Source organism: Seriola dumerili, unplaced genomic scaffold (genome assembly GCF_002260705.1).
Source record: "Seriola dumerili isolate Sdu_G_001 unplaced genomic scaffold, Sdu_1.0 BDQW01000025.1, whole genome shotgun sequence".
Lineage (NCBI taxonomy): Eukaryota > Metazoa > Chordata > Actinopteri > Carangiformes > Carangidae > Seriola > Seriola dumerili.
Genome location: NW_019174280.1, coordinates 17216238 through 17230837, shown reverse-complemented (window position 1 = coordinate 17230837; position 14600 = coordinate 17216238). Strand labels below are relative to the sequence as shown.

Here is a 14600-nt window from a genome sequence, read left to right as displayed (position 1 = left end):
ATTCAGGTGGTTACATAACTGCATCGATAACACCTCTGTTAGTCAGTGCATGGGAGGGGTGTAAGAGATCAGGGTTGGCAAGTGAGTGGCAGCAGTTTGACAGAAATTAAATGACACATACCAAGCCAAGCTGGTGGCATCTCCTCAAAGTGAAACCATAATTCAAAGCATAAGTTTAAAATGAATGCTTGTACGAAATCTGAACTGAAAATGTAGGCTCAGCTCTATATCCTAAAATATGCATGAGGGGGGAATCCACACAGTGCAACATCTAGCATTTCAACTACTGGTCTTCTTTAGGCGTGTGCTGTCTGTAACAATGTCTTTCCTGCAAAAGACTAAAGTTGTATTCTTGGCTGCAAAGACTTCTAAACCAGAAGACGTTTAATATTTCAAGACATTATGATCCAATTTCCAGTCTGAGCATTAGACCACAGAGCAGACCTTAAACTTGTGATACTTGTACAGTCTTTCCCCAAGAAATCATCCTGGATCACACACAGATAATACACTGCACAGTGCATCTTGTCATGCAGGAGCCAGATTGTTTCGGTCTCCAGGGATATCATTAGCGCTGCATCCAATATGTGGGGTTTTAGCCATGACTGGGTGGCCTGCTGTGCATGCGTTCCTCCAGACTTGGGCCCCACATCCTGCCTGCCTGCTGCTACAGCCCAACCGGCTCACAAGAAACCCAGGGGACCACCCTGTCTGGTACCAGGGAGGAGCACCAAGCCTTCAGCACACAGACCTATCTCTACATCATTTTCTCTCTACTCCATCCTCCTTCTTCCTCTTCCTTCAGGCCCTCTCCATTGTGCCATAGTTTCTCACCATTTTCAGACTTTCCAGACAGGCTCAGGCCTCTTCTATGATGAATGTCTTTAATAATCTCTTTTCAATCTCAGGAAGTGTAGAGGGGTGGGAGCCAATTTAGAACTATCGCCCTGATGGGAGAGACTGTCAGCCCATGGCTGCCCAGAGGTAATGGTGCTGAAATGGATTCCTGCTACATGCGCAGAGGTGGAGATAATTGGTGATGCTTGCTTGCTCAGTGGTTGCACCCTGCTTTCCCTTGCTGGCTGGCTGGGCTCAGCCTCTGCAGGGGCCACGCTCTGCGTCCTTTACTAAGCCTGCACAGCAGACTAAATGCCACGGCTGGTCAGCTCCAGCCATGAAGAAGTATGGCCTTGTGCCGCTCAGTTGTTACTATGGCAGTGTTTTGTTTTTTTTTGTCTCTCCTCGGCCTGCCCTTTTCATCAGATCAGAGGCTGCTCTCCCATCTGTCCACACTGCCTCATGCTAAACACTTGCTGGACAGGAGGTCAGTGTGATGCTTCTCAAAATGATGAAAGACAGTTTAACTTGTGGCTGAATTACAGCAAAAAACAGCAAGCAACATATATTAGAGATGACAGTGACAAAGAGCAGCCGATCCCCTTTCACACAGGCCAGATAAATCTAAAACGCTGGAAGAAAAAGTAATCTTCTATTTTCACTCTGCACCATTTAATGTTTTTACCCTACAAACTGATAAAATGTGTCAGTGAATTAATAGCTTGTATGAGAGCAACAGGAAGCCCGACCTAAAACTTAAAGCAACATGATGTCAGGAAGATCGCTGCCTCCCTCTCCTGCTTGTCTTTCAAAGCAACAGGCAAAGCAGCGATTGATTTGACTGTTGGAAGCATTTCCAGAGAATCACTTAAACTGCTCCCATCTTTAGGTCTGCATATTGGATGTTCGGGTGTGGAGCTCACTAACTGTGTCTTGTATCTTAGCTAAGCCTGTCAATAATGGCAAACAGGTGCTCTTGTGAAAAGCCAAGATGAGGAAACAGCATGTCGATGAGGCATCAGTAATCCATCTCATGCAGAGACACTTGTCAATGCCTCGGGACCTGTGGGGTCGCTTTCAGAGAATCACACTGTGCAATCAAATGAGAATGGGCTAAATTGAATAAGGGCGGTGCAGAGATAGGTTTCCTGGGATCCCTGCAGAAAACGCAGTTAGGTCTGCAACAACATCAGTCAGACAGCAATTATAGAAGCACATAATGCATACCACAAGGGTGATGAGCATCTGTTTCCAACAGGAACCGTGTTAGAACAGACAAAAAAGTCTGAGTTTAATCTTTAGAAATCATTCACCGAAAGCTTTGTGCTGGATCAAACACTTCAGGAATGTAAACATACTCCCCTCATATGAGCACTATAGATTTACAATCTATAGCTTTAATTACTGTGGGTATGGAGTGGATATACCCTGATTTCTATAAGGATGTGCTACTGGGGAGGGGGACCAGCTGACCTCAATACATGTCATTATCATACCACAGTTTTTTGTCAACAGAGCCTGTCACATCACTGTGTGTGTGCGCGCCACCAACTCAGTCACACAGCAAATGGCGACTGTAGCATCGTGCAGCAGATTCACTGAGTTGTTATCACGAGCGTTGACAGACTTCACGGTCGAACAGTTGAAGAAATGAGCGCCACCTGCAGAGACTCAAACTTCACCGAGAGAAACTCAACACAGAAAGCCACAGGGGGAGTAAATTCTCTGTGGTTTGTGGAAAGTGTAGTCCCAATACTGCAGACAATATAAGAAAATACAATCATGGGTTGACATGCAGCTTTAATTTCAATTAGTAATGAACAGTATATTCTGACTGCTTTTGTTTACTTTTGAACTAATTTCTGTTCAAATGCCATTATTTATTAACATCTAGAACAATTCATAACCATTATTCCAGATTATGTAACATAGTGTTGGATGCTTCTTTCTCTTCAAGCATTATACCAGTCCAGTAACACATCATTTATTTTTTAAATGTGAGCATAATCTGTAAAGATACCAACAAGTCATTAATATCTGCACCCGATTTAATGGCAGTCCATTCAAAAGTGATCAGTCGTGGCTAAAAACAACATGTTTTTGGTCTGTACTCCATGTAAACATTAGACAAAGCTTTTGTGTTCATGTGATTTATCAATACATTTTAAAGGAATATCAATTATCTAATTATGTTTAATAAATTTTCCCCAGATATTCAGTATGTAGGCATGAAGGCAACCACCAAGGTGATGCTGGTCAAAATAAATTACTTTCAGAAAACATCTACCTACAAGTTTCTGGCCACCAACCAAGAAAACATATTTAGAGCAAATTGCTTGTCAAGAAGATAAATGCAGCAGCAGTCTGAGAGTACTGTTTCCACTGTTATTTTTCGGTAACTTTTCTTGTGGCGTCCTCACACACACACACACACACACACACACACACACACACACACACACACACACACACACACACACACAAGAAAGGATGCCAATTATAGTAACTGTGTGATGAGGTTTCTCATACTGAGCCCCATGCTACCTTTGCCTCTAATCCTTTGTTATTAATTATATCTTCAACAAGCCTACACAGTTCTTGTGGTGTCAGCACCGAGTATCCATGGCAACAGCCGGTTGGGTCCCAGCTCTCAGGGATGCACACAAACACGAACACACTCTGCTGCCTGACAAAACTGTGCCTTGCTGCAAAGACGATCCACTGATGAGACGAATAACTCAACTGTAGAAAATTATTATAAAATTAAAATAAATCCGGACCCCCTCGAGCGTTGACTTTTAAACCTCACAATCTTCTCATCCTCATATTTTCTAGTCAGGGAACAATATTCAGAGTCATTACCATGGTGACCAAACTGGTAAAGCTGCCTGTTGCTGAAATAGGGTCAAGAACATAAGACGATCACTAAAAATCTGTGTTTAATAAATGAACAGTCTACTGTGGTGTAACTAAGAAAATGTAGTCAAGTGCAGTACTTCAAGCCAAAGTTAAGGTACTTTACTTAAGTATATCCATTTTATGCCACTTTTATATTTCTGCTGCAATACATTGAATATTGTGCATGTCACTCTAGGCCTGCAACTAACAATTATTTTCATTAATGTGCTGATTTTCTTTTCCTGGCCAAAATCATCAGAAAATAACAAAAAATGGCCATTAAGCTTCATCAGAGCCTGTGGTGCTGCATTAAATGTTGTTTTGTCTGACAAACAGTCCAAAACCCAAATATATTCTACTATCTACTAGTTTACTATCATGTGTGACAAAGAACAGCATCAAATCCTCACATGTGAGAAGATTAATTTTCTGCTGATCAACTAATCGATTAATTGATCAATCAAGATGCAACAGTGTATAAAATTGTAAAATTATAGCACCATTTTCACCAGATACAACATTTAATGCTACTGATATTAATACAACAGTATTATAACCATATAATATGATATTTAATACAGAACAGTTCTCTGCATTGAGCACTTTTACTTTGCGTACTATGCTTTACGTATATTTGTTAATTATACTTCTTTCTTTTTTTTACTTTGTCGGTTGTGGCTGAAGTCTGCAAATTTGAAAATGTAAAAAATCAGGGGATGTGGAGCAGTGGTAGAACATAAGTAAATATATTTACTCCAATACAGTTTTGATGTACTTGTATTTGAGTATTTCCATTTAATGCTATGACGTCTACATCTCCTACTACTAGGATTTTGAATGCAGCACTTTTACTTGTAATGGAATATTTTACAGCATGTATTCTTCAACTAAAATAAAGCATCTGAACACGTCCTCTACCACTCTCAGCGTGAATAAAACATAAAAATACTTGAACATTTCTGAACCTCATATTAGGTGTTATTTTAGTCCAGAAGGATAAACCTCAGATATTTTTAATATATCTGGAACCGCAGGATACCTCATTAACTTCCAATTAGGCCTAATGTTAGTTCACTGCGGAGAGTGATTTGCATTTTGTTTTTCTTGCTGTGCTTTGCAGTGATATTTTAGTACCTGGAAAATTGGGCTGAGTGGGAGCTCAGTTATAACAAACGTCTCAAAGAATTGTACACTTTGTAAGATAAAACTGTTTTTTGTCATTTTGAGGTTCCTTTTTTTTATTATTATTTCTATACATCACTTTTAACCTAAATTATATTTTCAAGTGTTGTTTCACCCTTTTTATTGTTGTTATATACTTTAAGAAACTTACACACAAAAGGAGGGGATTCTTTGTTTTTTATTTTGCCCTTCTGTTTAATCCCAATATAGTTGAGCAAGAGCTCCCCCTTGTGGCTTCTTTCATCCTATACATATAAAATGAGAGGTGCTCTGCTGAGGCTGGAGAGACACTGAGGAACATAGAGGGTTAAAAAAGGACAGATTAGCTAAAAGACTCCCGACTTCATGACTTCAACAGGTTAAAGCTTACAAGTAAGTGACTCATCTCCGAGGTGTAGGACTGTAAAGGTGTAGCTAAAGCACCAAGGTGTAAAATTACATCTAAATAGCACCATCTACTGCTGACATGTACAAAGACAAGTGGTGGGAAAAATTACCCAGATCCTTTACTTTAGTAAAAAGTACCAATACATCAATCCAATGATACTTAATTATAAGTAAAAGTCTAGATCATTAAAATGAAATAATAAACTGTATTGATATAATAAACTCTTTTGTGGACTGGTGTCAGCGGAGCTGCCTCCAGATCAGCACAACCCCAAACGCTATCCTCTCAAACCAGTGAACATTCAGGGAATGAACACTGAGATCATGGACTCATACAAGTACCTTGGGGTTCACCTGAATAATGAACTGGACTGGACTGACAACACTGATGCACTTTACAATAAAGTAATCTGCTATGGACACTGAGGTCTTTTGGTGTGCAGGGCGCACTCCTGAGGACCTTTTATAACTGTGATCAGCCGTTTTGTATGCTGTGGTCTGCTGGGGCAGCAGCGTCTCCACTGCTGACAGGACAAGACTGAACACACTGATTATGAAGGCCAGCTCTATCCTGGGATGCCCCCTGACCCAGTGGAGATAATGGGCTAAGCTTTCATTCGTTTTGGGGATCATCTCCCACCCTTTGACAGCACTAGGCAGCTCCTTCAGCCAGTGGCTGTTGCACCCTCCCTGTGGGAAGGAGTAATACCGCAGGTTTTACCTTCCTGCTGATGTCAGACTGTATAGCAAATACTGTACTGAGTAGACCACACACACCAAAAACTAACAAACTCACCATGTGCAATAATTAACACACACCAACAGAGCAATATCCTTTCAGTGCTGCTATTTTTGCCATACTTAAATATGATTTGTAGATACTATATTATTATTATTAGATGAACTGATACATTTTAGTATTCGCTCTTGACATTTAGCAGTTCTATTTTTGCTGCTGTAACTGCAAATTTCCCCACGATGGTACTAATAAAGGACTTATATTGATGTCGAAATGTACCTCGACAACAACTAATCCTCCATTATCTCACTGCTCATGACTGAGAACTTGTGTTTGTTAAAATTAGATAATATATGACATACATTGGTAAGGAAATGCCAAGCCAACATTACCAACAAGGGCGCGTTATCAGCTAGCTAGCATTAGCTAAACTGTAAATTAAGGCAAAAGTTAGAAACTAGCTAACATTAGCATCCCTCCGTAGATACGTGACACAAACTAATTCAGAAACTCGGAAGGTAAGAAAGTGAAGTATATTTAACAAGTTAGATAGTTAGCTAATGCTACTTACATTTACCAACAGTGTCTCAATTTCTCAATTTGTTTGTGGGCCGCCCAGGTGCAGACATTTGAGGACGCTAGCCACTTTTGGGAACGAGGCAGGTAGATGAGACGTTCGAGTAACGTCAACGTAAAGAAATAGTATGGTCCACTATAGGGGTCTCTGAAATCGTAGTATAAGATTATATTATTAAGAAATATATTGTTACATTCACGATTACGCAAGTATGATATATGAATATGTGAAATATGATATATGAAAGACCCACCTACTTTGGGAAGGTCCCTGGGCAATCATCCTGTTAGATGGTCAAGATGTAGCAAGTTTGAACTGCTTTAGATCAAGTTTAATAGTTCAGTCCAATGATTCCCAAGCTTGGGATAAGAATTTTTTTTAAATGAAATACTGGGTAATAAAAATTGGATGATATTGGTCTTTGGTCTTGAATAGAACAATTTTAATGAAACAATCTGAGATGTTCAGAGAGGTGCTAACATAACAATGGGCCCAACTGGATATTGCTTTTTGTATGGCATCACAACCCATGGAGTTTGGAAACCACTTAATGTTTAACAATGCATTGTACTTTATAAGCTCATTATGTTTGTTTTTTTCCATTGATAATCTAGTGTTAATGTAGTGAAATAAAAATACACTACTTCCTTCTCAAATGTAGAGAAGTATAAAATGGATAGACTATGTACAAGTACCTCAACTTACAATTTACTCTCCACCACTGACAAAGACAAGCAAATGGTTTTCCTCCACATTCCTTTATTTGTCTTCTACAAACTCTGTGCTCAAAACACTTTGAGAGAAATCTGAACCAAGAAAGCTAAAGTAGTACAAAAATCATGTTACCTTGTTACCACGACATGAATATAATCAATCTAGAAATATTACCAGTCTTGATATTAAAATTTACAAATGAGTGTAACTGTTTAACTCCAAGATGACATTTAGTTATTCCTAGTTTTCAAGCTATTTTTGTAATATGAAAGACACAAAGAATCTACAAACATATATTATGTAGTCACTCCTATAAAGAAAAGCATAACATGATAGCAAAGTGTAGTTACAGTGCGCTGCCTGATATACAGATACAGTTTAAAAGTGTAAACAACTCACAGAACATGACTGAAAATTTGAGGAAAAATAAAAAGTAGACATTTTCTATAGAGTGTGTGCACCAACACTAGAGACAGTAAGTAAGACAGACAGCTTCAGTTTTCCTTGCAAGCCTCTACCCTAATAAAGGTCCCTTTTACACATAAAGCCCATATGGTAACGAGTCCCATTAAATGTGCAAGATTACATCCAGACACCAAAAATGTTGGAAAATTTTGGCTAGACAAATTTACCCTCAAACTGGCTGCTGATAATAAAAGATCCAATGCAGGAAAAAAAACCAACTACTACAGCAGATATATTCTCCCATCCTGGTCATATATGCCAAGAACCAACAGCCAAGAACCAAGATAAATAAAATAAACGTGTTTGTGGTATAAAAAAACCCCAACATAAACTCCAATGTAAATGAGAGACATGGTTATTCCTTTAAAAAAAAAGGTACACAGATATAGCATGGTTAAAAAGCACTGCCAGGTAATACATCTGGTGCTTCTCTTCCAAAACGGCATTAAGTGAAATAGTGTATGGCACCTAGTGTAACTCTTGCTTTGAAAATACATTCCTCCACTCATCAATAATACCCATCATAAAAAAAACACTTTATAAAACATCCCAAATTAGGAAACCTTGTAGACTGCGTCACCAATTCATTACCTCAATCCTCAAAAAAATATTTTTATAACAGATCATTTTCCTGCATACAATTTTTAAATCTGGAGTAACTCTCTTCTTACGCAGGTGAAAACAGTGCAAAGTTAATATTTTAACTGCTATGTGAAGTTATTCCTTTTTGGCGGGCTGCTCAATGAGTTTCCCCTTGTGGTACTTCTGTCCGATCCCATAGGGGACATGTGCAGATATGGTTCCCATCTCCTTGGCCCCCTCAATGTGGAACATCTGGTCGTCGAAGTAGATGTGCGGCCTAATTTTCTGCAGCAGGGGCCCTTTTGGAGCCCCCGCCAGGAACAGAGCCTCATCGATCTCCAGGCCCCAGCTGCGGAGGGTCTTCAGGACACGAGCCCCCGAGCTGGCAGCACTGCGGGCTGTGACCAGGTAGGTTCGGATGGGACAGTTCAAACGCTCGTTCTTGGTGTAGAATTTTCTCTGGAGCTTCCCCAGAGCCTCCAGGAAACACTTTAAGGGTCCCTGGAAGAGCCAAAAAAATCAAGTTAAAAGTTTTCAACACAGGAAATAAGGAACATGAACTGCTGAGCATCTGTTTATTGTAGTTAAGGATAACCACTGGAGAACAGAACCACCAGAAAGCCCCTTGCAATCTGTTCCCTCGTATAAAAGAATACCAATTCTTATTAAAGCCGTAGTGGCAAAATGTAACTATCTACTGAAACCCAGAATGAGGAAACTCTACACTAAGTTTTTATGTGAATTATGACAGAATGTTTCAATGTATCTGCAATTAGAGAGGAAAATCAGCACTGAATAACACAACTGCCTTGTTATTGAATTATTATTAAATTGTGGTCAATATCAGGCTGATGTATCAGTTTGATTTTTGTGAAGATATACAGTATAATCTGTACAAAGTGTCTCCCTCCATGAAGTCCCAGTGATTTTAAAGTACATAAAAAACAAACATAGGTTACCTGAGCGAGAGGTTTGTTCTCATACTGCTTCTCATGCTCAAAGAAAGTGTCCAGGCCGTGTTTCTTCACAATGATCTCTGACTCGTCTGAGAAGAGGACGGCGTCGCCGTCAAACGCCACTTTCAGCTGAGTGTCGCTCAACTGAGTCTCTGTGCTCGGCATAAACATTGTGGCTGCGGCAATTCCTGATAGAGAGGAGATGAATATGTACTAAACAGCTTTATCAACTGTCACTTCACTAGTTAGGATTTTGCAACTCTGACAATAGATTTGTATCTCCTATACCTCTGTATACCAAGAGGAGATGCAAATCTAGAGGGACAGTTTTTATCTAGACAGATTAGCCAATGCAGCCTCAAAGCTTCCAAACCATTAAAGAAAGAATTTTAAAATTTTCCCACTCAAAAGACGACACTGCGTCTTCTTTGTCTGAGACTTAGTTACTAAATTCTACACATTACTGATGCTTGTCTTCTTTGTAAGGCTCAATAGAAACTGTAAACTTCTTGTGGTCTGAGCAGAAACCCATTATTTCAAGCCCATTCTGTCTCATTATAAATAAATCTGGAGCCGTTAGATGGTGGTATCCATGAGAAAACAGCTCAAATGGCAGCATGGATGAGAAACATAATGACCTACACACACTCTCTCTCTCTATCTCTCTCTCTCTCTCTCTCTGTCCGTCTATATGGTTGTCTCGTGTGAAATTACATTTTTATAGATTTGTTGGTCAGAATGTCACACATCTCCTGCGTGTGTTATAAACAAATATGCAGGCGATGTACAGCCTGGTCTGAAGTCTGTCCTTGCACAGGTCAGATGCAGTCTCATTTGAAAACCTGGCATGCTCCAGGCAGCTGTTAGCATGCATCACATACACTGTATGAGGGCAGCTGTGGACCGGGACATGGACACCTCTCATTCTGAGATGGGTAAAAGTGAATTTTATAATTCAACATATAAGTAGGATTGCAACTAATAATAATTTTCATTATCAAGCCAAATACATTCAGTTTACAATGAAATATGAAAGAGAAAAGGCAAATATTTACCATTTTTGCTGAATAACTGACTTTTTTTCTCAATATTGATAAATTCATGATTTAAGTTTTGTAATAATTTGAGTCTTTATGCTTCTTATCTGTTTGTTTTGTGTGTATTTAGATGACAGGGAGCCATAAATCACAACTTGTCTTCAACCTTGCTGCACAGTGTGGCGTCCAGATTTCTCTCAACAGTGAGAATGAGTAACACACAAAGTCAACATGCTAGTGTGTAAATATTAGTGAAGTGCAAGAAACATCTGAAGGCTGCTGAGAGAGGCTGATGTTGTGTTGCACTTTATGACACAAAACAGTGTCATGATTGATTGTAATCTACTCACTTACCTTCCTCTATGGCCTCTGTGACCTTCTCTGAGTCCTTGGAGAGGTAAAGGTTCGTCATGTAGGCCTTCAGGTAACCTATGGGACTTTTCCCTCCCGTCATACAGAATCTCTCTATGGTCAACTCTGAAAGAATGAAAGCAAGTTGCAGATATGTGAAGAAAGAAATCCCATTCTAATTATCCTACAACAGCTCTTCTTGTTTTCTAGTGCGTAATTAGTAGACTGAGTGCTGTTCTTGATTAAGCCTGTTGCTGCAGCGGGCGAGCCGCCACTGGTAATCAGCAATGTTTGGTTTAGGGCACGGCGTACCATAGTGATTAATGCTGTTTATGAGGCGCACTCCGACTTGGGCATGGTTGTTAGTCATTAAGACGATGTCAAACAGCTCCTCGCTGTCTGGGTAGAGTTCCCTCAGTCGAGAGTTGACGTTCATCAACGCCTGTGTGAGAAGACAGAGAGAGATTCACACCAGAAACCAGGGTATTGTGTCAGAGTGTTCACCATCAGGTTACAACACAAACACTGCAACATTTTAATCACTTGAACTGCCCAGTGCATTTGCTCAAAAAATGGAAAATCAATACACAGTACATTCCCTATAGCTGCTGCAGTATCAGATATAGGTGATTAACATATTTGGCAAAACACTCTATATACTACATGATGTTAAATGATTATTATCTTCACTTTCATGTCAAAACATTACAATAGCTCAGTGCTGAAGACCTGTACTCTGGCCGAAACAAGCTTTCACAATCTGTATTTCACCATGCTGTGACACTAAAACATCAACTCTTTTCTTAACTTAAGTTCCTGGTCTACATGCAGTAGGTTAAATATCTGACAACGGAAAAAAAAAAAAAATACTTGCAGAATGCTAACAGGGTTTAATCATGGATCAAAATACATTATTGTCCCCAATGACATAACTTACTTAACTCACTTATTCCCATTTAAATATTGCGTATGAGTAAACAAAAATATATCCACAATTTTAAGAACTTACAACTTCTATATTTTCAAAATCTCTAAAGGCAAAAGTAAGCACATTTTAAATGCAGCAAAAAAAATGTAGTCATTCATAGAAATTGAATGAACACCTCTGATCCTCAAGTTTCCACAAAAACTTCATAGTGGGCTTGAAAATTGCACCATTGTTTTTTGGCTATGGTGCAATTGAAATAATTAACATGCTCCAGTGAGTTAGTCAACAGTCAGTTTATACTTTACATCCAGGCAGGTTTGGAGAAATCAGGCCCATTGTAGCAGGTCTGCAACAGATCTCCTGTCACTGAGTAGATGCATAGCAGCCTATGAATACAAGATGATTTTACAGTAACAGGGTGCAATCACGTTTCCTGTGATGTTTCTTTATTCCAGGGTGACAATACCCGGGTTTGAAGGCACCTGACACTGTACAGCAGGGGGAAGTCTGGAATAGTTTGTCTTTAAATGAGAAATATCCTCAGTGAGGAGCATCCATGATGTCAGAGAAGGATGATATGACCGGTCAGCCAATTAGGAGAGAAAGTGTGTCTTTGATAAGTGGACAGCCATATTTATTTAAAAGTAATGATTCACTAATTGTAGTGGATCTGTCAGTGCCTAAAGATAAAAACCTGCTGTTTTACATGACTGACTGGGGTGTGCTACTATAGGTGTAACATGGCTTTAGGTTGCAAGACAGAACCTGATCCTGGTATGGACTATGTCAACAATGTGCTTTAAAATGATTCGATTAGGTGCACTTCAGGGACCACGCCCTGCAAAAGTCGACACTTCCGGGGCTCAGGATTACTTTACCTTGACGAAGGGGAAAGCAGCTCCTGGTTTCAGGGGCTCGCTTTCATGCTCCACCTGATGAGCCACGTACTTCTCCACTCCTTCTTCCTCAAAGATCTTCCTCTCTGCCACCATGTTGAAGAGGGTGCGAGAGGAGACGGCGATGGTGACAGCGAACCGGGGTTTGGGCTGTGGAGTGGAAGGAAAAGTGGAAAATAAAACTTGCTAGACCTGAAGCCTCCAAAGCTTAGCAACGAATTAATCTACAGCTACACAAGAGCTTAGTGCAGTAACCTGTTGAGCAAAAAACAAAATACTTACAGGTCTCGGTACTTTTGTTTTGAGGTTGTCAAAGAAAGCTTTGGCCGCAGCCCAGTCTTTCTCCTCTCCGTTGTCGTCATTTGCAACTTCGTCGTTTGGTTTAATTTCACTCATTTTTATAATTTCCTGTGTTTCCTGAAACCTAAACAATCTTCTAACAAGGTGAGGCAGCGGTAGATTAAAAACTTTGCGGAAATGTAGTAAGGGAAAGCCAGGTGGGCGTGTCTTCCAGCACTGACGTAAGCATGTCTTGGCATCACTTTACTCTTGGTTGGTTGGTTGAGTGGCCGAGAGTTAAGGTGGCCAGAAGTATGTGGATACCCCGTACATTGTGTAATTTTGGATTTGGGCTCTTTTACGTACTTTTGGCTTAATGCTTGATGCTAAATCTTAATGCCACAGCGTGCAGTGATATTTTAGAAAAATACTGTGCTTCCAACTTTGTGGCAACGTTCTGGGTAAGGCCATTTACTGTTTCTACTTGACAGTGCCCTCTGCATAAAGAAGTGGTTTATTCAGTTTGATGTGGAAGATCTTGACTAGCCTGCATAGAGCCCTGAGCTCAACCTTAACCACTGGGATGAACTGGAACTGCAAGTCAGGCCTTATCGACATGGGAGGATTACTGAACCTGCCTACAGGGCACAGGCTGAGGGGCGCCCTGACCCTTGACACCCTGGGCCTGTGCCTGGCTGGTAGTAAAAAGTAAACAGTAAGTAGAGAACAAACCTGAAACAAAGCTATATACATTATTGAACATAAGTGTGCTTAATGTTCCCCTAGGGTTCACCAGCAAAATGTCATAGAAAGACACAAAATGACCACAAAGACACAAAAATGTGCACAAGGAGATGCAAAATGACAACCAAAAGGGGCAAAATAACCACAAAGAGAGACAAAAAGCTCCACAAGACTACAAAATGACTAAAAAAACGACTACAAATAACTTGGCTGTTTTGTGGCTTTTTTCAATTTGGATGTCTTGCTCCTATATAGGAAAGGCTTTTACATGTGCCCAGGGGCCCATTGTCTAATAATCCATTCATGCCAACATGCTGTAGTTTCTCTTATTACTTAGAAAGGTAACAACGGGGAGTAATATAATATCATATAATATAATATAATATAATATAACTTGAATCTTCCCCATACCTGCCATAGGTCTCATAAATGCTTACACAATCTCTCCCTCTCTCACAAACACTACCACACTGGTTCATGAATGACCTCCCGTCTCCATCACACCCCCACCACCACCCCCACAGTTGGTAGAGTCCGAGACGGAGCATCATGGCGATAGACGGTAAGTACTCGGTCTCAGGTGTCCTGCGGGACTCGTGTGAAACTTTGCCCGGGTCGGAATAAGATCGCCGTTTAAAAACAACAATTTCTATTGACGGAGCCTCTAATCATTATTATTATTATTTATCCAGTTTCTTTATAAATCACGCCGCGAGTACCGCAGTGCTCCGGAGCTGGGACAGCAGCTAACTAGCTTCACGGGGCTGATGATGCCGAAGCGCGGACACCCGCACTGATGCGGGAATGTTGTGATCTGTCAGCGGCGTGAAGTGATGCTATAAGTGGACAGAGACACAAATGGTCCCGGTGTTTTGGTTCTTCGATTCGCACTTGTAAAGTAATTGATTAAAACACACATGTAACAGTGTAGTGATTGATTTAAATAATGGCTTTAACTGAAAAATCACAGCAGCATCCGTGGCAACTACTTTTTGTTACTGACTGAACTACATAACTTGGCGGAATAA

General features: G+C 40.2%; 1 protein-coding gene across 1 annotated transcript; it reads right to left on the bottom strand.

The window, feature by feature from the left end:
* Positions 1-7359: 7359 nt before the first annotated feature.
* LOC111216476 (cytosolic 5'-nucleotidase 1A-like) lies at positions 7360-13047 on the bottom strand. Its single transcript, XM_022738021.1, has 6 exons — positions 12832-13047; positions 12532-12699; positions 11038-11167; positions 10729-10851; positions 9341-9525; positions 7360-8882 (listed from the first exon to the last, which is right to left on the bottom strand). The coding sequence occupies exons 1-6, from the start codon at positions 12943-12945 to the stop codon at positions 8517-8519; spliced, it is 1086 nt and encodes a 361-aa protein (XP_022593742.1). The 5' UTR covers positions 12946-13047; the 3' UTR covers positions 7360-8516.
* Positions 13048-14600: the final 1553 nt, after the last annotated feature.